Genomic DNA, 24,035 nt, shown 5'->3' on the forward strand with positions numbered 1-24,035 from the left:
TTGTAGCCGTGTTGTATTTTCCATTAGTGTTGCTGTGGATGTGTCATCTCTGAATTCTCTTTGACTGATTTTCCCTGTGTTATCATTGGTTGTTTGTGCAAAACCGGTCGCCCCCTCTCTGATTCTCAAACTCTGCTGATGGAAATAACAAACTATGCAGCAGTCTCTTTCAGGATACCTTTAGATAAGAAATACATGCCGCCAAATATGTAAAATTGTGTGAAATATGCCTTAATGAAGCGGATTTGTTTCAGTCAGTCTCTGTCCAAACATGCTCTCTCCTTCTTTAAATTGGCAGTGTACAGGGTTTAAGCTTGACCTTGTCCTTCTGAGGTAAATACTGATTGCACAGTGTAAGGGTCATAGAAAATTGGCACATTCAGGTATCGACTGCTTCCATTTGAATCTTGCTTTCACTTTGCTGTTCGGTCAGCCACTGGGCTCCATTTTCTGGGTTTGAAAAGTTGCCTTTTCCGCCTGTGGAAGAAGACTGCTCAGGTCTGAATGGTTGTTTCTTTATTTTACGTCCCTTGATTTGGTCTTTTATTGTGAAGCACTTTGCAGCATCTGCTCCAGAAGGATGCTACAGGTACATAAATAAACTTTAGTTACTTGCTGAAATGACTGCATATGTAAATGAGAAGCTGGTTGGATAATTAAAAAGAAGAGAGGGCGAGAGGGAGAGAAAAGGCTCATAAACAGAGTGACACAGAGAGCGAGAGAGGGAGTTTATAGAGGAGCGAGGCAGTCAGAGGACAGAATCCACATTGTCCTTGGGGAGGAGGGCAGCGCCGGCCAAGCTGCTCTGTATGTCCCAGCACGCTGTTGCCTGAAGACGGAGACAGCCACTGGAACAGTCACACAGAGTCAATATAAAACACCCCCAGTCTGTCACTGCTTTTAACTTTGCCTTTACTTTCAAACCTTTCTTCACACACAGTCGGTCTTGTTAATTTGACGTGTCTGTGGAGCCCTTCTCCATGTGCACGTTTATTTCTACACATTCACATTGTCATCAAGTACACACCTGATTTATAGAGCAGTATTTTCTGGGTCAGTTTTGTTGTTTGAAGGGGTGTTTTTTCCTCTCCATTTTTTAAAAAAAAAGACAATATTTGAAGGTGAGATACTTCCTGCGCATTTGAAAACAAGCCAAATGGTATAATGGTTGCCGTTAGTCGCCTCCCTGGAGCCCTAAAAGTTCTATGAAATGAAAAATGGCCTTCGCGTTGTTGGCCAGTTTTCCATGGCAGAATATAGACCTGTTTAACAACTAATGAGTGCAAAAAAGGGAAAAAAGCTTTTCCTATTATATGGTGTAAGTATAATGCTGACCTAAATCCCAATTGGAGAATATAAAAATTCCAACAAGGGATTTTTTAAGAGGATCTTCCCTGTTCTTTTCTGAAAAAAAAAAAACAGAAAATACCACAAATTAAAGAAGATATCAAACTCATGGCTTTATGCTAATTTCCCTCTTTCAAATGCACAGACTCGTCACAAAACTCGAAAAGCGGATCCGTCTGTCTTACTGACTGAAAATCGCCAATGCAGCAATTATAAGTTAACAAACTAAGGTCATTTTCCCATATAGATAAAAACCCAGCAGTCAATTAAACAAAGGGACTACACTGTTAACATTTATGAAGATTTATAATTAAGTTTGGCTGCATGAGTGAATAATTACAAGAGGGCAGAGGAGACATTTTTTAATTGCACCATGCAAACGCAGTGTTTGAGACTACGGTAGTTTTAGGAGCTTGGAATGGATTAAAGTTGTTTTGTTCGCATAAAGCTCGTCTGTATGTGTCCCATCTCCCTCAGCCGTCTCCTGGCTCTCTAAGGTTTTACTGTATAGAGCATTTCTCGGCTTCAGCGCATTAAAATGTTTAAGAACCAAATACACAGTCTAATTAGTCCAAGCGAACAACAGGGGAAACCCATAAAATGTAATATCCAATAAGTAGCCAGCGGCTGAGGTTGTTCAGTAGATTTCCACTCAAAGAATATGTTTAATGCTTAATTCAACAGATTAACACCACAGTGGTTATTAATAATGTCCAAGAGCAGTCTCCATGAATCAAGTTGATGTGTAGGTTTACTTACGGCAATGGCAGCTTTATGGCATTTCTGACAATGTTGGTCACACATCCTCAAGGTCTACAGTGGTGAATTTCCGCCGCCCATTCACGTCATGGGGAAAATCAAACATGTACATCCAGTGCTGAGGCAAAGGACCCTTCACAAGGACTACAAACCAGCAAAGTGAATTCTGTGGGTGTCGCATCCTGCACTTTCCACAGCTTCATACAAATAAAGCTTCTTATCAAATAAAAGACATTGCCAAGGGGTAACTGGTGGTTTTCGACCAGACGCAGTGTCTTACAGCCCATTGCCACATTTCAGATGTATTTGAGCTGTTAACAGTTCCACCACAAACACATTTATCCTCCTCCTCTCGACTTCTCATACAGTTTCATTTAAACGAGTGTCAAATTATCCAATATTCCAAGAAACAGCATTTTGTTTTCTCTTTTCTCCTCCTCTATCCATCATCTCGGAGATTTATTTTGTGACCCATTAGAGGGGGTTCAGTCACCAGATTAAACTGTCTACAGGCATGTTTTTTTTAATCTTGACTTTTTCCTTGCGGCCAGAGAAAAGCAAGCAGCGCCTTAAGTGTTAGCTGATGGGATCCTAATGAACAGCACTGAGTGAAGATGCAGAGTGAAATAAAGAGCCTTTCATGCAGACTTATTCATCTCGGAAAATGAATTATTTCTGAGGGCTGAAGGCTAAAAAATGCTTCGGACGCTTATTGATCACTCCCTTTTATTTTATCTTTCTGTGCGCTAAAAACAGAATCATCTCCTGAACTTTTAGCGGCGGTGTTCACGTCGTCGTCTCTCTTAATGCGCCTCACACTGTAGACATCATAGTGTATGGAGAGGAAAGTGTCTCACGCTATGTCTATATGTGTCCTGCGCAGGCTGTGTGTGTGAAGGCGTTAATTAGTGTGTGTTATACAGGGGTTAATGCTGTGTTTCCATATAAAACATATTGGGTTGAGTTGTGTGTTATCACGTGTGCCCGAGTGAATAATTTAAATGTGTTTGTGTGCCTTCTATATTTGCATTCACATTATAACGCAGTTGTACCTGTCATCACATCCCACGTTGTGAGCGTTAATGTATATCTGTGTGCAGGGTAATGAACCATAATGCACCATAATGCACCATAATTCACTTATGCATGTCTGTGCAAGATGTCTCAAGCGTGATTTGCCAGACGCGCTTGACATTTACATACTATTACGGGCAACAGATGTGTTTTTCACACGTTAACCCAGCATTAGTGTCTCGGCTCGGGCAGGTGGTTAGTTTGCGACTAAAGATAGATAGAGGAAAAAAAAAACCATAATCTGCCTCTGCCTCTTCTTCTTCTCCGGCTCGACCTGTAAATCTTCCTTTCAGTCTATTAATCATGGCTGTCCATAGTCCCAGAGGTCAGCAGCCTCTCCTCTCATTGGACAGTTCACACCGGAGGACTTAAACCAGGAGTCGTGCTGCATTCAGGCCTTATGGGGAAAGGCTGTAGATGCGAACCCTCTCCCTGCACACACGGTTCACATCTGCCTGGTCATGACCCGAATGACTATTGTGATTTATTTTGTTTCACTATATACACCAATATACCAGTAGATCAGGGTAATTATCTATTATTTGTATGTATCACTGGTTAAAATATTCCTACAGTGATGCATGTTTGGACGTACATTTAGATTTAATCCCCTTTCATAATTTAGGAAATGACTCCAGGGTTATACTAACTTATCAGAAGATGATGTTTAGACAAACCTCTTTGCCTTCTTTGTCTGCTTCATCGTTTTCCACAGTTACTCCACTTGTCCCGTTGTTACCCAGGGATAGCAACTGGGGAAAACATCGCCTCTTCCTGTGTTGGTTGTGAAAGTGAAAGTGTGGTTTACACACAGCTGGCGTCATTTTTTTCCCCACCATCTCACTGGGCAACCATTATTTACCTCAGAATAATAAGTTAAAGTGCCTTTTCTTTCAAAATGTTCTAACTTACTTTCATCCTGCCTTCACGTAAACTGGTGCTACAATCTGCATTTGAGAAGTTTCCGTTACGTAAGACTTCAGACCACTGCCGTCAGATAAACTACAGTGCGTTATTATGATTTCTTCTGTGCTGTTAAGAGTGTCATAAAACAACAATCACTCCTCACCATCACTCCTTGGACTGTTTTTGATACACCTTCCTGTGTGATTTCTTTAGGGATTGTGACTTGTTTGAAAGTACAGGCCCAGATATCCTAAAATGTGTGCAGCTGTAACCAGATCCAACACACGCTATTATTAGCCCAGCACACAGCTACATCACTCAATTCCCTCACCATTATTTCAACATTTTTAATCAACAAAGTTTGGCTGAATTAAATGGATTAATTTGATCCTGTTTGGGGCTTTATTGTCTCAAATGAAAAGCCTCATGATTGAGAATCTGGCAGCAGACTGCATGGGTGAATTGCTGAATGGCGCAGCGCCTTTTTAGTGGGAATCAGGGTGTGAAATTACCATGAATCACCAGCCAAACGCTGGTAAATGCTGGCTGTGGATGGTAAATTGGCTTATTCTCCAAGCTACTGTGGCGGGTAGCCAGTCTCACTTGGAGGTCAAGCTTGTGCTAACAGTCAAATTGGCAGGTGATTTATTTTTATTTATTTGTTCGTGAATCTCTTTTACCTTCCTAGCAATGCTGGGTGACAAAATAGCGACATCACCGCTGAGTGTTAACACATCGGCAGCTTCAGAAGTTGCTCTTCAGGCGCTCGTCTTAATCAGGTGGAGCCGTGCAGTTAATTGCGCCTGGATCCACACCTCAGGATCGGTTGTTTTCATGCATTTCTGCAGTTAATCACAGCTGCAGTTTTTTTTTTTTTTTTTTTAATTTTGTGCTTCAGGGACTCTGACTCGCTCCGCTGGTGATGAAATTAAAGTACAGTGTGCGAGCATCGAGGCGGCCTCCGGTAAACAACAGCTTGTATCAAAGCGTGTGATATCACCTGAACTCGTGCTGCTATGTGGCTTTTATTCTCAAGAGGAAAAAAGGAGAAAAAAAAAAACAAACTCCAATCCTGGTTCGCTCGCAGGAAGGATCTTGTAACTAGTCAGGTGGAGTTTTGATTTGAAAGATAGTCGTTCGTTTTCGGGACTGAAGTGTTTGCCGGCAGAATTCAGATAGATTCAGGATCAGCGCAAGGAGGAAGACTTCTGAAGCAGATCCTATAATATATGCAAGGGATTTGTACATTACCGCTGGCTGATGCGTTTGACGCAGCTGAATAGAGAGATAAACACTTGACTGATATTCATAGTAGCTAATAACGCTGTCAGTGGGCCAGAACATACACTGCAAAGTGTCTTAATCCCCCACTTTTCTTGCTCTGCTTTCTGCCCTCTTTTTTTTTTTTTTTTGCAGTTTTCTTCTCTTACCCTTTCTGTTGGAGAAAGAAACAAGGGTACATTGGGATGAAAAGTCAAGAAAAAAGTGAGAGTTGATGGCAGGTGGAAATAATATGAATGCAAGAGAGAGAAAATGAAGCTGTAAGGTGGGAAGAAGAGGGATGACAAGTGAGAGAAAAGAGAGATGGAGGTATTAAGGACAGTACGTTCTGGTTTACTGACAGTCTTATTTGCCATTAAAGTTGCAGTGTCACCTCCATCTTTTCTGTGCTCTTCAACTCTTCTACCAATTTTTTCCATTTTCCCCTTCCCTCCTACAAGTCCTCTCTTTCTCTTTCGTGTCCTGTTGTACCCTCCTCCCACTCTCGCTGCCCTGCTCTGCTCGGCAGTCGTCACATTAATCAGCTCCCGCGGTCGCATTTTCACAAGTGGCGAGAACTTTATTTACTCAATACGTTCAGGTAATGGATGTAGCAATCACGGCCGCAATCAAGCTCACGCAGCTGCGCATACTGTTATACAAGCGGCGGCCCTCGTTCACTTGTCCCGCAATCCGGATACGTGGAAGTGTTACTGCCGTCCTCCTTCGATTCTGTAATTTCGGATGCTGACAGGGTTTTTGAGTTGTGTGTGATTCTGAAGTGGCATTTAGAATTTATGAAAGACGCCGTTTTAAGATTTTGACAAAGCCAGGTGAAAAATAACCCTGAGGATATCACAGACTTTGGCACATTGATGATTGTATTTGAGATTAATTTCAGTGGCTTCTCTCGAAGTAAACGAGAGGAGAGCTGACTGTTTACGCTTTCAAGACTCACTTTAGTTGAAAAATGTTCGTTTTTCATTTAGGGTTCTTAATGTCAACATAACGGTGACTGCTTACTGTGTTTTAGCAGCATCTGTGCTGTTGTCATAATCCTGTCATTTAAGTTTAGTTTTTTTGTGTGTTTTGTGTGAATTCTAGGTTTTTGAGGTGTTTTTTACCCCGTTTCCAGTCTTCCCTTTTTCCTCCTGTGTTTCTCCACCTCACCCCAACTGCACCTCTTCCTCCTGTCCTCAGCTCTGTCTTTCTTGGGTCATCTGTTGAATTTTCATGTTCCTGGTGTTCTGTTTTATTTGCCTGTTTATTGGTCCTGATAAATGTTCATCCATTGCACATCCTGCTTGCCAACTGCTGCATTTGGGTCCTCCTTCTCCTCTTTTCCTGTCACATCTTCTTTCATTGTGTTTTCATCTGTTTTAGAGCAGGTAATCAGAATATTTGTACATGTTGGATTTATCAGTGAATAACGACTTTTAAATGCAGTGGGTTGACAAATTGAAAATACCAGGCTTTGGTTGTTATTGGTAAAATGTTGGACCAAATTGGAACCAGTGTGGGCAGGGAGAGCACTGTAGTGCCCATCACAGAGTGCACCAGTGGAGATGTCGGCTGACAGAAGAAGAGTGTGGATGCGCTCAAAAACTCCCAGCAGGACACATTTTACATGCTAAAACTTCTCCAACACCACTAACACAGTCTGACCAAGAGCCAAATGTACTGGATGGAGATTTGTGAGGAAATTAAATGATATGTGTGTGTGTGTGTGTGTGTGTGTGTGTGTGTGTGTGTGTGTGTGTGTGTGGGGGGGCTGTTCTGCAAAGTTAAATCTGTCTGCCTCCGCTAAGTGAGTTTCATTGCAGAGCCAAATCTGTTCAGAATTTGCATAAAATTAAATGTCAGAATCTGTGTGTCACTGAGTGAGTGAGAGAGACTTCAAGTCGTCCACCAGCAGCGTTTGTCCGGATGTACAGCGTGTAATGAAATTAGCATGAAATTAAAAATGGCAGAAATGATATCTGTGTGTGTGTGTGTGTGTGTGTGCGTGTGTAATGCAAGCACATTTTATTGAATTAAAACGTACTTACATCAAACTTAAATCAAATGTGTGTTTTCCAGTCCAGTGCCATGCAGACTGCCTGTCCTGTTCGGGGACTCCTGACCGCTGTGAGAGCTGCAGAGACCCAAAGGCCCTCCTCCATCTTGGCCGCTGTCTGTCCGTCTGTCCAGCTGGATACTACGCCGAAGGACGAGTCTGTGCAGGTATGACTCTCTTTTGATATGCATCAGGATGGCTACTCAGCAGTGTCCTTAGCCGCGCAATTATTTCACATTTACACCACAGACAATTGCTTTTGCAGATAATTTGGCAAGACACTAGTGATGGGATTCTCACAAGAAAAAAACGGGGATCCTGAGTAGATTATATTAGACACACAGATTACCACAGATTACACAAGCTCTGCAGAGGCTCCTTGTGGTCCGTACACCACAATCAGGTTAGGTGTCTCTCACCTAAGTGCCACATATAGTGGATCTGTACTGTCTGTGGAGTATCAAGTTCCATCCACATTCTGAATTTAAGCTGCATCCATCATCGCAGAGAATTATTTATTGAAAGTCAGAAAGAGGAGCTTAATTAATGCTAAATTTTACACATCTGCCGTTGAAAACAGACTCAACCTTTGGCTTCACATTTATGAGGAGAGTCAACGTGCAGAAGCACCGCAGCAGGTGCGCATTAAAATTTAGGACTGCAACAGTGTCTCCATCCGGATTGATTGCTCTGTGTGTGAGCGTGCGTGCCTGTTTTCTGTATTGAGTTTATGCGTATCGTTTCCTCCCAATCCTTTTATCAAGCGTGCATGTTTGAGACTGTTTGCGGTCGCACCACCTTGACCGAGCATTGACCCGCGACAGCTCTAATCTTCTTACCATTTTAACGGCATTGAATTCCTACCATGCCATTGACCTCTTCTCCCGGTGATCCAGACAATTACTGCCCACTGATATTCATGAAGCTGCAAACGCCAAAAGCCCTGACGCCGTAAAGCTATCGGGCAGAGATAAAGGTATTAACTTTGACATCTAGCTGCTAATGCTGCAGTTGCCAGCTCTTGACTTTTCACACTTGTGTGTTTTCCACACTAGAAATATAAGGAGAGGTGCTCAGGCGGTGAATGCAGGGACTCTGCATAGATGTAGCCTTTGTTACAACAGCTCTATTCAACCAGGAAAGTGCCTCACTGAGATTAAAGATGCCTTTCAGTGAGGTGTTTTGGCCAAGATTGGAGCAGCCCAAGAGAACCCAGAAGTTACATGTAATGACTCATTGACTCACCTACTTGTCCATCTATGTATAGTGTGATCTGACTGTTTATGTTGCATTTGTATCTAACTCATTTCATTGATATCTAACCAGCAAATAGATTTTATGCTTTTAGATATATTTGATCAATTTTGGTGTTTTGGTTTTATGGAATATACATTCAGATTGGTGCATTTGTGTCATTTTGCCTCTATTTTTTATGAGCGCTGCATCAGAACTGCAATATTAAACTGTTTCCTGTTCGACTGCTGCAGTAACAAACCAGTAAGAGCACCAGCAGCCAAGAACATGCTCATTCCCACACAATAATGTAATATCTGCATTTTTTTCCCACTAAGTGCATGTGGGTGAGTGAAAATAAAGCTGCGAGCCTGAACTAACATCGCTGATAAGATCGTCTCTCCCACCCTTTTTTCCTTCTCCTCCTTTTCCCTCGCACGTCTTCTCATCTTTCCTGGCATCTCTCTCTCTCTCTCTCGTTCCGACATCTTTTTTTCTTATCTACTTTTGTCCTTCTCTGTGATCGTCATTATCTCCATCTTGATCACAATCAGGATCTCCTTCTTATCTCCACTTCCTCTCCCCTCTTCCTCTTTCTCTCTCTGAGTGGATGTCTGGCAGGTTTTAGGGTGATTTTGTTGCTTTTTATCTTGAGATTTTCTTATTAAAGGCCATCTTAAGTCTCTCTCTTTCATTTTCTCTCCTGTCATATATTCACTGGTTGTGTTATTATTTTACGGGGATGTCTGTAAGCGCATTTAATCGCACCAAACACAGAACCTAGCTGCCAAAGACAGCGATCTGTACGAGCATGAGGGTGGTTTTTAATCAGGACGTTTGGAGGAAACAATACGTTCTTTGAATCTCCGTGTCATATAGATAGTCTCAACAGGTACATTATTTTTATTAAAACTTAAATTGATCTCTAAATCTACTGCTCCCTGTTTTACCACATTAGTCTGAGCACTTTATCGTACATTATTCAGGTATCAGATAACTTTGTAACGTTTGGGTGGTGGGATGATTAAATCAACAGCAACCTGATTTGTGTTTTGTTGCTAACAACACTTCGGGCTATGTACGTGAGTGCAGATGAACCAGACATAATCCAATTTTGAAACGGCAAAATGTTTTAATGTGCAAAACGCAGAGTTGGTGATGGCTGCAGAAAGATAAGAAAGAGTGAAGACGCGGCATGCGTGCGTCGTTGCCACCCTGCAAGCTCAAAATGTTGTTGCCTCATTGGGAAGACTGAAGAAATGAACCCATTTAAAGGGCGGCAGACAGCGTGCGTGGACAGAGAAGACATCTTAATTCAGGAAATGTAGCGCTGTCTCATGTCGGAAGCAGAACCTGCCCTGATGTGACACAGCGACAGAGCAGAAGGATACATCTTGTTCTAGGAGGGATATTTTCAGCCATGTTCATCACAGTTTTGTGGTTCTCCCATGAGAATATTTAAATGGCATGTAGTTGACTCACGCTGACTTTAATCCATTACGTTTTTTTATATACTTTCCTGGATTTCATTTGGGTTGAAGGATATCTTGGGTTCACTTCAGTTTTCTCTGGGACTTCCAGTTTCCCTCCTCAGTCCAAGAACATCCCAGCCAGTGCAGCTAGAGACTCAGTCAAATGGCTTCACCTCTGATAAACTGCACATTCACTTTCTCTGGCTTCCTACCCTTCAACTACAAGCCAGCTAAGCTGTGACAGGCAGTCCTGTAACCATTAAGGAAACGCCGATAAGGAGAGAAAATGAATGTTTGAAGTGACTGACAGTCTGACTCTCCCCCCACCCTTCTCCCTCTCCTCCCCCACAGCCTGCCAGTCATCCTGTGCCACCTGTTCCAGCAGCTTGGACTGTCAGTCCTGCGGCTCCCAGCTGCCCTTGCTGAGTGAGGATAGTGGCCAGTGCCTGTCCTCCTGTCCTCCTGGATCCTACCAGCACGACAGCACACACTGTCGCCGTGAGTATCACACAATGTCACGTGACCTAATGTGCCCTCTGGATGCCACCGTGGTGGTCAGACTGGTGTTTTGGCTCAGATTCAAACTGCTGAGGTGCAAGAACGAGAGAGATGAAATTCCAGCATGTTTGCGTTTCTTGTGAAGATTTGCAAAAAAATGTGCACTAAGATTAATGAGATTGGGTTAATTAGAATGACTCTTGTCAATTAGACAGTGCTTTAGAGAGTAATTTGTCACAGTTGATTTAGATTTCAAGACCCATAAATCTAAATATGCTCTATTCAGGTATTTGCAAGGTTAAAGCCGTTATTGATGACATTCACCCACTGAATGTGGCATTTTACCTCCCTGCCTCCATTGAATTCATGTCACAACACCACAGTCGTTTGAATCATCTGCCTGCTAAGGTGCCATAGCCTCCACATCGTGGGGCCCATAGATTATGTGCACGAGAGACTTCCAACAACCGAGCTGGCTAACTTCCGATTTAGCACTTTTGTGCACTTTTGTGAAACTTTATAGATCTTTTGTTTTATAAAATGTATGTACTATGATTACAGATCATCAATATACTGTATGATCATGCCTCTTTTGTAAATTGAGTGGTCGCTAAATTACATGTCAGCTAATCAAAGACTTTCATCATGGTACCAAATGGGGATCAAACCTGCTGATGTGTCGGAAGACAGATACAAACGCTTGTTTCTGCTGTTTCACCTCCTCCCATTCTTCTTCTGATGTCTTTTGTCTTTGATACTGTCCCTTGCTAATTTTTTCTCTTTGTTGTTCTTTGCTCTGCGTCTCTAAATCTTCTATTCTCTCTGTCTCTGTTTTTCTAACCCCATACTTTGCAGAAGATTTATAAAGAATCCAATTTTCTGACATTTCTTTGAGCATAATCTGAACCCTGATAGCTCCAGTCAATTGGTTTCCCATCGGCCTCTGTGCAGTGGAGCAGAAAGTGCATCTGCAGTTCAACACGCCAGCAGTTTGACAGAGGGACTCCAAAGTTGGTGCATCACTTTGTTTTTAAGCGCCTGTGATAAACTCTGTGTGACTCATTTCCAGTGGAACGGTACAGCATAACTTTAAGTGTATGTTCCGACTGAATATTTTAAAAAGTGATGAAGGAGAGAGTCTGCTCTCCTCCTTCTCTCTCCTTTCCCGGGTCCAAGTATTATTGCTTCAGAATTGTGGCTTTGCTGATTTATTTACAGCTTAAGAAAGTCGTGTCTGGAGGCACAGCAGCAACCAAATGTTTGCAGATTGTAGAAAACATCTTTATTATCTTTCACAAGAAACATACAGGAAGATAGATAACATTGGCAAACTACTACAATATTTTGCGGTTAACAAACTCATTTTGTATGTCATTATGCTCCCCGAAATTCTAAAAAACTTATCAGGTTTGTTTCATCATAGTTTTTGAGAGCAGGGTAATAAGTCATTCCATTCAGCGGGAAATTGTTCCGGTTGTTTGTTTCTTCTATTAGAAGGCTGAGTTCCTGCTTGTTATTCCGTGTTTGCTGAGCTGTTCCTGAACTTTGACTTAATCACCCCGGCAGTTTGGAAAAAAGTTAGTGAGGTTTTTCAGTCTTTAAAAAGTTGTTACAGAGAGTTGTTCAAACTTTTGTGAAGAACAACTATTTTTATTTCCTCCTAAATTTCTGCCAGTATTCAGTATTTCTCCTTCTGCTCTCTGCCTCCCCTCTAGGTATCTGCCCACATAAAGCATTCTAAAAACCAATTAGCACCTAAAAATTGATTTAGAATAGAAAATTAAATCCACTCAAGATTTAATTTGTTTCCTGTTTGATTGTTATTTCAGTGAACAGGAACTGAGCGTGTGTCAATATCAGTACTTTTACATTATGCCTCCTGTCAATCACTTGACACCCACAGAAATAATCCAAAAAAAAAAAAAAAAAACCCAGAAAGTCTAAAAAGTGTTTTGTCAAATCCATCATCCATCCCCGTGACAGCAATTTATCTCAAGCTGTGGATGAAGCATGACTCATTAATATTAGCATATTTTAAAAATGATAAAAAAACGAGCGAGGGTTAAAAAATCCAAAGGTGACATTCACCACACAGGTGAAGAAACACCTCTTCCAAAGCAAACAAGTGTTGAGGGGTGTCATCGTTATTAATGCAGAAACAAGTCTGAGTGATTCTTCAGACGTCTGCATGAATGCTGACATCATGTTCCTCCACCCTTTGGAGCTAACAGAGACAAAAGCATCACCTTTGAGGGAGGGTCCTACACTTAATTTGGATAAAAGATAAGCATCTGAAAAATTATGAATTAATGTAGAATTTTCAAATACTGTATCAACATTTTGCCTCCGTTAAAAGGGCCAATACATACCGGCTGTGTCTTAGTTTGTCAAGTAATGAATAGTGAGTTTGCGTGTTTTCTTCAGCCTCCACATTATAGAGGCTGATGTTAGATAAAATGAGATGAGATAAGATAATCCTATCCTTTAGTCCCACAACAGGGAAATTTGCAGAGCGCGACAGAGAGTGATTTCTGAGATACACTGTTGCATGTAGTTAACATAGTTAACATAGAAGGAAATATTAGCCGCCCAATATTTTTGCCTTTCGATGTGGTCATTGTGTCAGGGCAGGTCACCTGGCAGAGAACTCATCGGACCCGGACCAATCATAGTTTACTCACTTTCTGACATTCGTGACGTGTAGAGATGATTAGTAAGGAGGTGCCAGGAGCAGACTTCACTGTTCCACCTGAAAACCACATCATACCTGTTTTGACCGCATACAGTCACCTGTACAGACCTCTGACTTCAGTGGCTAAGTTGCATTGTGGGTAATGTAGGCACCTGGAGGGAGAATACAAGGAATGGAAATGTGATATCGCTGGTTCTGCTCTTGAACACCGTGAAAGGAGTACAAAACTAGACCAGTGGACTCCTTTTCAGTACCTGGCGCCTACTATACCCACAATGCACCTTTGCCATCAAGTGATATCACTGGAGGCAGTTTATCAGATTACACGCAGCTTCTTCTTGAGCCACAATACTTTAAGACTTTATACTACGTTTTCAACTATGCTGTGGTTCTCCCCCAAGACCTGTAAGAACACAATAATGTGTAAAATTGGTGCTTTTCCTTTCAACTCACATTTCTTGTCGTGCAAGGTTTTAAACATCAAACTCGAGTAGAAGTAAACTCGCCGTTGACACAATTTAAAAGCGTAGCTTAGGGAGACACGTGCATTCTTCTTTAAAAACCTACCAAGAGCCTCTGCAAACTTAACAGTGGATAAAAGCAAGAAGGGAGGCTAGGTCCCCACTGTACACAGTGCCAACGCAGGATAAATGCACAATGAGCAGCATCTACATTGACTGTTACTCAACCAATCCACCTCAAAGGTCTCCCAGCGCGCCAAAGCTTGGACCAATAAATAAAAACCATGGCTCAGTGAGCTAAACCCCTGTGGGCATGCTAATATACTCTGAACAGTTTGGCTTAGCGTCTCCATCGAATGGGGAAGACCTGCTGTGACTCCTGGGGATGATGGGTAGAAATAGAAAGAGAGAGGAGGGGGTGGGCGGGCGAGGGAGCAGAGAGTAACCTCAATGTGATTGCAGTCCGGTCCCGCGGCTCAATTTCACACCTTAATGAATATTGTCAGGAGGATTGGAATTCAAGACCTCCCTGTTCACAGGCTCCTTGGACGGCCTTAAATGGGAAACCCAGCAGCAGCCTTTGTTAAAGCCTGCTTTGTTTTACCCTGCCTCCATCCATTTATGTACTGTATACACTCTCTGTGCAAAACCCCCTCTGGAAATCCCACTTCATACATTTCTGCTCCCTCTGTCCCTGCGTTTGGTGCCATGCTGGCAGCTTCCATGGCAGAATTCCCCTCTCATGCATTAATACAACACCTACCCTGCATTAATACTGCAGATACTTCGTTTTCAAATGCTGCAGAGTGAAACCGACGTAATATGATTGCAGTGGCTGGGCAAGAATTCTCCTGCCACACATTCACGTATCCATCTATCCAAGCTGAAAGGGGCACTGCATAGATTTGTTCAAGAAATTCAAACTCAGAACGTTAAGATTTACAACTTTAACGACGTAATAATACGAACTCAGAAATGTCATTTTTTCCATAACTGAATTAACAGGCTGTTCTCAGAGGAAGATAATGAGGTCTCTGAACACTGTTTGAAGCTAGAAAGGTGGCAGGGTCCGCCACAGATAAACAAAATAAGATAGGGTGAAGATAGGTGTCCTTCAAGGTCAGTTTGTTTGTTTAGGTGTAAACCAAATCAGTCTTCGTCCCCAAAATAACACAGTGCACCTTTCATACTTCCCTGAACACTTTCTTCTGTCCAGCCAAACTCACAACACAAACTTTTGTGTGTCTCAGCTAACTTGTCAGCCAACCAAAATCTTTTAACCTCCAGCTCAATTAGAGTGAATACGCTTGTTGTTTTCCCCCAAGCAGTTTCTCCTGGGGATGGGAAAAAAAGTGCAGAAGTGGAAAGCGGGCCTCGCAGTGGCCGTGGCTGTAAATCAGAAGCTGCCTAGGTCGAGGCTATTAGGGTGGATTTAGCCTGAGTGAAGTCCTATTCCAACGTTTGTTTATGGAGATAGAAGAAGGAAGGAACGCGGGAAGAGACAGACGAGAGGAGGAGAAGAAAAGAGCTGACGACAGTAATGAGTTTGCGAGGTGTCTGGAAGGTGGTGGAGACATTAACGTCGGATTGTAGCGTTTCTTGGCAGAGAACCAGGACCACCCACAGCCCGGAGCGTCCTCTCAGGCCTCTGTGGGGTTTTCGTTTAATGCCTTCGGCTCATGACTGAAGGCTTTACTGTGCCTGCTTGTGCATGCATCCAAAGTCAGCTTGTTAATAATTATGGTGGGCGTTGTGCAGAAAATATTCTTTCTTCTCGCCCCTTCTCCTTTTTTTCTGTCCTCTTTAACCAGTTCTCCTTCCCCCCCACCCCCCCCACCCCCTCCGCCCCGTTTCCGAGGGCTCTGTGAGACAGACACAGTTGGCTTGTTGCTCAGACTGTGCAGCTCCTGACTAGAATGTGTCCTGTTCAATACATCCCAATGTTACTTATCTCTTAATTTTGAAAAAACAAAACAAAAAAAACACACACATCTTTACTATGAAAATTAATTTCTGTCACCCAAAGGACCAGTAACTGTTATCGGCTGCCCATTAAATGTCTCATTTATTACATCATTTCGTAGCCAAATTAGCTATTCGTCATGAACAAAACCATGTAATAAAGACAAGCGTTTAAAGGGAGCAGATGAAAGTCATTCGTGAGATATAGATGATAGAAACACACACAGCGCAGCCACAGATGCAGTAAACGCCTTGAAATATACAGAGTAAGGTTCATCCTTTTGTTGTCAAACATATACAGCGGTCCCACTGTAGAGCACACTGTGACACGTGTCCACCGACGGGCAGTTTAGAGCTCCAGCAAACAAAGACAGTGGGAAGTTCTGACAGTCTGACCGCTGCTCTGACCGACTGTGAATGTATCCTATACTGTAATGTTCAGCATGAACTCACTTTGAAAAGTCTGCCTTTTATGTTCTCTTTTCTGTGGCTGACTCTTTTGAGTTTTTATGTGTATATGTAGGAGAGCCAATGCTATAACCAAACCTTGGTCTTTCAAAATGTGAGTGTGGTGCAGAAGAATGAGACAAGCTGATGACTTTTCTCTGCATCTTTTCTCTGTTTACAGTGAAACACTCACTTGAATGAAGCCCATCTTTTGAATGTTTTGAACCTTTATATTGTATCTTCATCATCATGACGATACTAACATGCATGATAAAGACATCACAAACCATGTCATTGTCAAGACTTTGCAAAGCCTGACCCAAATGTACAGAATTAAGTGTCGGGCAGGTAACAGAACAAAAAACAGGCTTTAATGCAACTAAAGCTGTAGTCGGATACAGTCCATTCCAAAATTCAAAATCCAAAACAAAAGGGAGGCAAAAAGTACACACCAGGAACAACATAAATACAGGGGTAAAACACGACAGGAACAAAGAACCAGGGAACAGACGAGAAACACAGGAACACAGAGACCCAGAAAGAAAACAGACAAAGACAGGAAGTGGAAAGTAAAACATAGCGCACAAGGATATGCTATCAAAAAAATCAGGAAATCACAAAACTAAAACTGAAGATGGTGATGAAAAACAATAAATAAAAAATATTTTGTGTACATGTGGCCAGCATTCACACTTCGCACATGAGCTTGCAAACAAACCAACTCTCTCTACTAACTCACTTTAGAGTGACAAAGGTGTTTTCAGTGAGAATTCTAACCGGTTTAAACCAGCAGCCTTTTGAATGAGTGCGTCAAGCTTTTCATGCTGACAGACATCTGTCACTTTATTTCATTCACAAAGTCTCTTGTGACTTTCTCTCAGACTATATGATGACAACCTTTTTCTAAGAACTATTTTTACTCTGTACATCTCTGAAAATAAACACCGCTGTTGGCTTTGAGGCAAAATCTAGCAGCATTTTTATTCATGATGGTTTCCCTGCTGTTCCATACTGACCTCTCACTCGCACTTCACCTGAGAACAGGAAAAGCTTCTGAGAGAACGATTTTTGTATTTTTCTTTTCTCTGGACTAGAAAACATCTTGGCATTGAGAGCTGTTTTTGGTTATGTATAAATTTCAAGGCTCTGAGTGTTTCACTTTGTGAGATCTCGAGAAAGCCGGGGGATATTTAATCAATACGGCGACTGTATCACCTAGTTTTTTTTGTTTATTTTTTGGCTCCCAGCCTCTTTTTTTAAGAAAAGAAAAAAAAAAAACCTCGACACAGTTGTATAAAGTTGTTGACAATGAGATTTCCTATTTGCTGAGTTAATTCTGTAGTTCAGCTTCACCAAGAAGAAGAAACTTTTGGAAGATCACATGTTGTTCTTCTTTTGTACTGCATTTGCTAGCTTGATCGGCAGGTTTGCAGTTATGCTCATGTTTCTTAAAGACTTTACTGGATTACAGCTTCCTCAGTGAGCAGGTATCTGAATGACTGAAATAACATTCACATGCAAACCTGATTCCGTTACCGATTCCAATCCAATTTTTGGGATTTTCAGGAAAAGCTTTTTTTTTTTTTTTTTTATCTCACTCTTTTCCTCTTCACAAAGCTGCTTTCTCCATGCTCAGTTTAATTGTTGAATCTCTCATCTCATTTGGTTTTATTACTCGAGGTGCGCGCGGCTGTGAACTGCGGCAGCGGCGCAGTAATCGTGTGTCCCCCGCTCGTCCCAGGAGGACAGAGAGCGAAGATTAAAGATTATCCACTGCACCGTGTGACTGTGCATTCATCTCAACCTCCCCTGGTTTATGCAGAAAAGGCTTTAGGGGAGGTTTTTGGCAACTGGCCCGCTAGGATTACATTTGCTGATAACTTAGCGCTTTGGGCTGCACAGAAAAATAAATTGCTTTCCTGCGAGGGGCAAGGTAAAGGACGTGTAATCCCCTTGTCGGCCATAACCATTTTTGGAGGGGGGTGTGTACCATATGTGCGCTTATAGATACCTATTTTGTATCTTTGCTTCATCTACAAGAAGAATAGTTTGAAATGTTCTGCGTGAAAGGAGACCGTCGTTAACTAAGTTAATGCGCGACATTTGATGCAAGGTGAGTTTGTGTTCGGCTGTTTTCTGCCCGACAACGTGCCATCTCATTTTAGACAGAAAAGTCTCTCGGAGCCTCTTCTCAGCGGACTGAGAAGAATACGAAGAGGACAGCGAGAAAGAGAGACATTAAAATTGAACATGTGTGTGAAGAGATGAAAAAAAAGAGAGGCTTGTTAGAAAGAGAGAGACGAACAGAGAGAAAGAGAGATGACAAGAGATCCAGCGGCTGGAGGGGCCGAGGCAGAGAGAAAGCCTGGGACAGAGAAGAGAGAGCATCATAAGAAGAGAGAAAGAGAGGGGAACAGTTGCACAGGTTCAGAAACGGAGGGAGAGAGAGAAGATAGACAGGTAGATGATGGCAAGGAAATAGCCAGAGCTGAGGGGCATAGAAGTCTAAAAAGTGGGCCAAGTAAGTGCTGTATTTCACCCGTCAGTCTACCTGTCACAGTGAAGGATACGCTCCAACTTTCGACTTTTTACACAGAAGTGAACAAAAAACTTAAGCCTTCATTGACTTTTATTTCCGATGAGTTTGCAATTGACTGCAATTTCAAATAACTCTCTTACTTCCTCATGTTTTAGCCCAATAACCACAATTCATATATACTTTACTGCCTTCCATATTACAGAATTCAACATCGAGATTTGCAGAGACTTGCCTCAGATAGGTAATCAATCACAGGGAGCGTTCGCTGTGCTTTCCTTTAATTTTGACAGTGTTATAGATTTGTTGACTCGCACTAAAGTTAAATGGGGCTGCTCGGAAAAAACCTTTGGTGGTTTTGAGATTTTTTGAATGCAGACTTTTAGGAGTCAGCACCGAGCTGAATGCGGGAAATGACAGAATATTTTTAAAAGTGCCAATGTTTGGTTATTTTTTCCCATCTCATAGCTCAGGAATGCCACTTTCTTTTTCTCATTTTTAAAGATGGAGTGTCTCAAGCTAAGTTCACACTCCAGGATTTTAGCCCTGATGTTGCCGTCACAGACAAAATTCATTATATCACATTCACATCAGTGCACGCTCCCCTGTAAATGGTGACAGGTATGTATGGACTGTTTAAGGACGCGATCCAGGAGCTCAGGGACAGCTGCCAGGCTTAATATCTGGTTGAGTGGCAGATGCATCAGGCAGCTAAGAACGAGCTCCAGCTGACGAGAGCAGACCCTCCTCTCCTCTCTCCTCTGCTGTCATCCACAGCAGCTTTATCGTGCATCTGTGTGTATGGAGTTTGCACAATAATAGCCTATAATTTCAATGGAACTACATATACACAAGCTTTTCAGTATTTACAACCGTTTCGTCCTTGTTGAACCACTAAAACCAGCAGGCAGTATCAGTGGCAAATTATTCCTTGCTACAAATTGAGGCACACACAACTTGGACTGCTTGGATAGCAGCGTTGCCCTGTCACGTCTCTCGTGTTTGATCTTGTAGTGTTTGATCCACTGTCGCTGCTCTGTCATGTAGTGTCTGAAGCATTATGACTGCAAGACTCCCGGTTACAATGCAGAGTGTTGTGTGACCAAGGCAGTAAAGGTGCTTGGTGTACCAAGAAGAGAGACATTTTTACGACACACATATTGCATGTAACCCTAATTTAAGAAATATGTATTCACCATGATATTAGTAATCTTAAGATTTATTCCTTCTCTCAAAGTTGAGCTGAAACCAGTGGCTTTTTGAATTTTTAAAAGTGATGACTTATTTTTTCCAAAAGTAATCCCAAGTAGTATGAGGTGATTTGTATTTATTGTGATAAAACATGCAAGACCTTTTAAATCACCCACCATTGCATTTAAATCACCCACCGTCGGTGATTTAAATGACAATCTGTAAAGTAAGATTTATCCACCCCCAGTAAAATCTGTGAAAAACTCGATTTGGCTGCTGGTCTTTGGCACTTCTTTGCCACTGAATGTGAAGAGGAAGGAACAGGAGAGCAAAGTTGAGGGTGAATGAGAAACCAACAAAGACACACAGCGCGAGTCACTGAAAAGTAAAGTGTGAAAAGCGCTGATTCTACGGAGCGAATTTCCTTTCGCACACATGCTAAATGTGACAAATAACGCAACAAAAACAGACAATAAAGAATGTCACATCCGCTCCATCTGGCGTGCACAATACACCATATGCGAAGTAAACGCAGTCGCATTGTACAACACGAATCTTCATGTTTCTATACAGTTTTTTAGTCACCTTGTATGTATGTCGGCCTTCACTGTGGTTGAATACATAGCAGGGTTCCAGATGGGCAGGAGTGGGTGGAGATGCGGTGAGGACAAACTTCCTGCCTTTGCACAACAAAATGCTGCAAAATAACATGAAAAGGAGAATAGAAACAGAATCTGTGTGGATGAGATAAACACAAATGAAGCTGTCTCACTGAGAAGGTAGGTAGCGAGCACATATATCTCTTCCCGGGCTGCACCCTTCTCTAAATTGGTTATCTTAATAAAAAAAAAAAATGTTTACAAATTGTAACCCATAACTGGATTTTAATTTGCTTTAAAATACAATCTCCAATAAGGCTGATTAAGATAGCGGTCATGAGTTGTGGTGAAAGCTGAACAAACAGTCTGTTTCCTGAAGGGAATCAAAGCAAACACTGCTGGTTGACTCAGGCTTGTTGCTCCTGCATGATGGAGGATAACTGCATGAAGAAGAGGGGACGCAAGAGGATGCTATTCTGAACTTCTCTTAGCAATGAATGGCAGCCTGGTGCCTGTCAAGTGTTTGCATGTTGAACAGATCGTCACAGTAATGGTATTACTGATAACGAGTTGCCTGGACCTGAACACACAGCCCTGTCGCCAAATTAAAAATGTTTCTGCAAACCACTGATTCATTCAGATTTGTCCGTGTCAGGCTATGTACAATATTGATGTTCCTTCAATACGTGTCATAGCATACTCACTAAACCTTACATGTTTATGAACAAACATTCATATCAGGACACGGGGGGGAAGGTGGTGGAGTTAGGGGGGACAAGGCTGCCGAGCCAGTGACCGCAAGACTGTATTTCAATATTTGTAACTGTTTAACCACTCAACAGTACATGGAAGCATGTCACTCAGGAAATGAACTGCTTGGTTCCAAAAGACAATGCATGGCCTGCTTGCCAGAGTTAAAATGTTTGATGACTAAGAGTAAGAGTCAGGTGAACTGCAGCAAAGCTCAGCATGGAAGTGAATAAAAAAGATAACAAGGGAAATAAAAACAACAGTCGAACAAGGGAAATAATACATATTAAATGTGCATCAAAATTACATAACCCTGTTGGAGGCAAAGTGTTTGCGGTAGTGACAGGAATGTTGTGTGTGTGTGTGTGTGTGTGTGTGTGTGTGTGTGTGTGTGTGTGTGTGTTTTCGAAGTGAAAAAGTGTGTTATGTTCCTGGAAGGATGTATTTGTTTTCCAGATGATAAAGAGAAGGATGCAGAGAGCGTGGGAGATGATATGAATGTTGTTACCTGGAGCAGGATGGATCACTAAATTTATCTCATGCTGCTTCCCAGCAAACTTTAGTGATAACATATTGGGTGAACTTCTGGCATTAATTGAGTGAGATCTTCATCGGCATTTCTTAAATGGCACTGATTAAATTAATTATACCCTTCCCCTGGTGAATATCCTCCTTACTTGATGTGTTTTGCTTATTTCTTAGGCTTTTTGAGCCCTCCTCCCTCAGCGTCGCTTCACTTTTTAACTCTTAACCTCATCCACTCTTTTGGTTCACGCAGCTGTCTCTTGTCCTCACATCTTAAAGGTGCAATATGTAATTCTACTAGTTGAATTCACACATAACCGCTAGCTGCCGCTAACTGTAGCAGCCATTAGCGAGTTAGCTCAGTTAGCCGTGCATCTAGCGGTACGGACTGGGAGATTGGGAAGTGTTGGTGTTTACATCTCTAGCATAGGGGCTTTGGACCAGGAGAGACAGTGGAGTATCTATTTATAGCTCTGCAGAATATTTCACACTGGACCTGCGTAGATGCTGACGGGACAAATAGGCATGTTGGGCATTCTCATTAGATAGAATTAGTTTGTTACTCTTGAGGAAAATACACTTCTGTTTAATACAGTATTTCAGTACAGCCAGATTCAACTGAAGGTTTCAGAGATCTACAAAGAACTTTTACCGGCTCCCCTAATATTGAGCTTGAAGAGGCCTTCAGGCTCTCTTAGATCAGGAGAAATTCAAGCACAGAGATTACTAAGAGATCTCTGTTGTACCGTTTGGAATGCCTCAAACTAAGATTAGCCTGCGGTGCTCAATGCAAGCATCTTCAAACTGCCAATCAATGGGCAAGATCTCATTGATGTAACCGCTTTAAGTCTGAAACTAAACTGCAAATGTGTGTGGAGGACCGACATCAGAAATGAAAACCAATCCAATATACTGCTCACAAAAAGGTGAGGTTTCTGCATCAAAAAGGTATTGGGACTTCAAGGAATTCTTTTGATACACAACCAGTACACACCGGCATTACACTGCAGGTTCCTTCCAATAAAATGTTGTGAAATTTAACAGCATTTCCACATGTGTCTAACACAGACGGCGCTTCAAGACCTGGATTTTTGGATCTCAGAGCAAGGCCAGAGAAGTAGTTCTCTGGTTGTAGTGTGAGAAAAAATGTATTCGCAAGTAGCAGCAGCCTGGGACTCCTCTGTCTCTTCCTCTCGCCATGTGAACCACGATAGAGAGGTTAAACAAATTGTCCTAGAGTTTCCAGGCTGCAGCTACAGGTGAACCCCAAAGGAGAACAACTGTTTTTTCATGGACCTCCAACTTTGCAGCATTCACTATAAAAGAAACAAAACTTTTGGGGTTTATATGAACATCCACTGAACCCATAAACTCCTTTTAGATGATAATTGGAAACAACTTCGAACATTGTGAGGAAAAACAATCAGAAAGAGTTTGGCATAAAGATGACCTCTTTGTGAAGGCGATCCCCAAGGAGCCCTATTCGGATTTCCTGATTTTTCAAGTGTGGGCATCTTTTAGAAAGGTTGCTCAATGCGTACATAATGTCTGGAACAAAACAGCACCAGCTTGTGAATGTACACCAGATATCTGGCACCGCCAAGGCTGTTTACTTCACACCACAGTTTTCTGAATCAGAGCCAGAGCTTTCACAGCACTCCTGTGTTTTCCTTATAGTTTTTTTTGTCTCTTGTTCTTGTGCATTTTTTTTTTGTAGGGCTTGCTGTGGCATCTGGCTTCAGTCTGTGGGCCGCTGGGAAATCATGTGTAATCATACCAGTTGGTGTTGAAATAGGTTTTTGGAGCTTCTAGTTGTTCACACAGACACACACACACACTGTATACAGACAGATGAGTGTATAGCAATATGACGACACAAAGACTCAGAAATAAGTCTCACCCACATTGAATCAATAACAAAGCAAGATGAATTTGTTTCCGAGATTGCGTGCCTGTCAGAGTCTTGTTCCTGTTGTGTGGTTTTTTGTTTTTTTTTGTCTGTCTTTGTCTCTTTGACTCACACCTTCACACACTCTCAAACAGACACTCAGACAGACACACAGTTAAATTTTTACACAGACTCCCCACATAGTTCACCTCACTCCAGCGTTGTTGGTGCTGGTTTTATCAGGGCTCATAAAATACCACTAGGAATGGTAGCTGTGGAGACCACACACACATACACACACACACACTAGACGCTCAACAGAACTTTGTCAGTGTTCACTTACAACCATAAAAGTTTCCTTAATGTTCAAAGTGCATGA

The 24,035-nt window shown here is 42.0% G+C and overlaps 1 protein-coding gene across 2 annotated transcripts in view; it reads left to right on the top strand.

Moving 5' to 3' along the window:
* fras1 (Fraser extracellular matrix complex subunit 1) overlaps nucleotides 1-24,035 on the top strand; it is a 236,646-nt gene that overhangs the window by 97,881 nt on the left and 114,730 nt on the right. For both annotated transcript variants that reach the window (XM_037099466.1, XM_037099467.1), the window contains exons 12-13: nucleotides 7,426-7,569; nucleotides 10,459-10,605. In XM_037099466.1, the coding sequence (XP_036955361.1) occupies nucleotides 7,426-7,569; nucleotides 10,459-10,605 (291 nt within the window). The remainder of the gene's footprint in view (nucleotides 1-7,425; nucleotides 7,570-10,458; nucleotides 10,606-24,035) is intronic.

This window comes from Acanthopagrus latus, chromosome 5 (genome assembly GCF_904848185.1).
Source record: "Acanthopagrus latus isolate v.2019 chromosome 5, fAcaLat1.1, whole genome shotgun sequence".
NCBI classification, from domain to species: Eukaryota; Metazoa; Chordata; class Actinopteri; order Spariformes; family Sparidae; genus Acanthopagrus; species Acanthopagrus latus.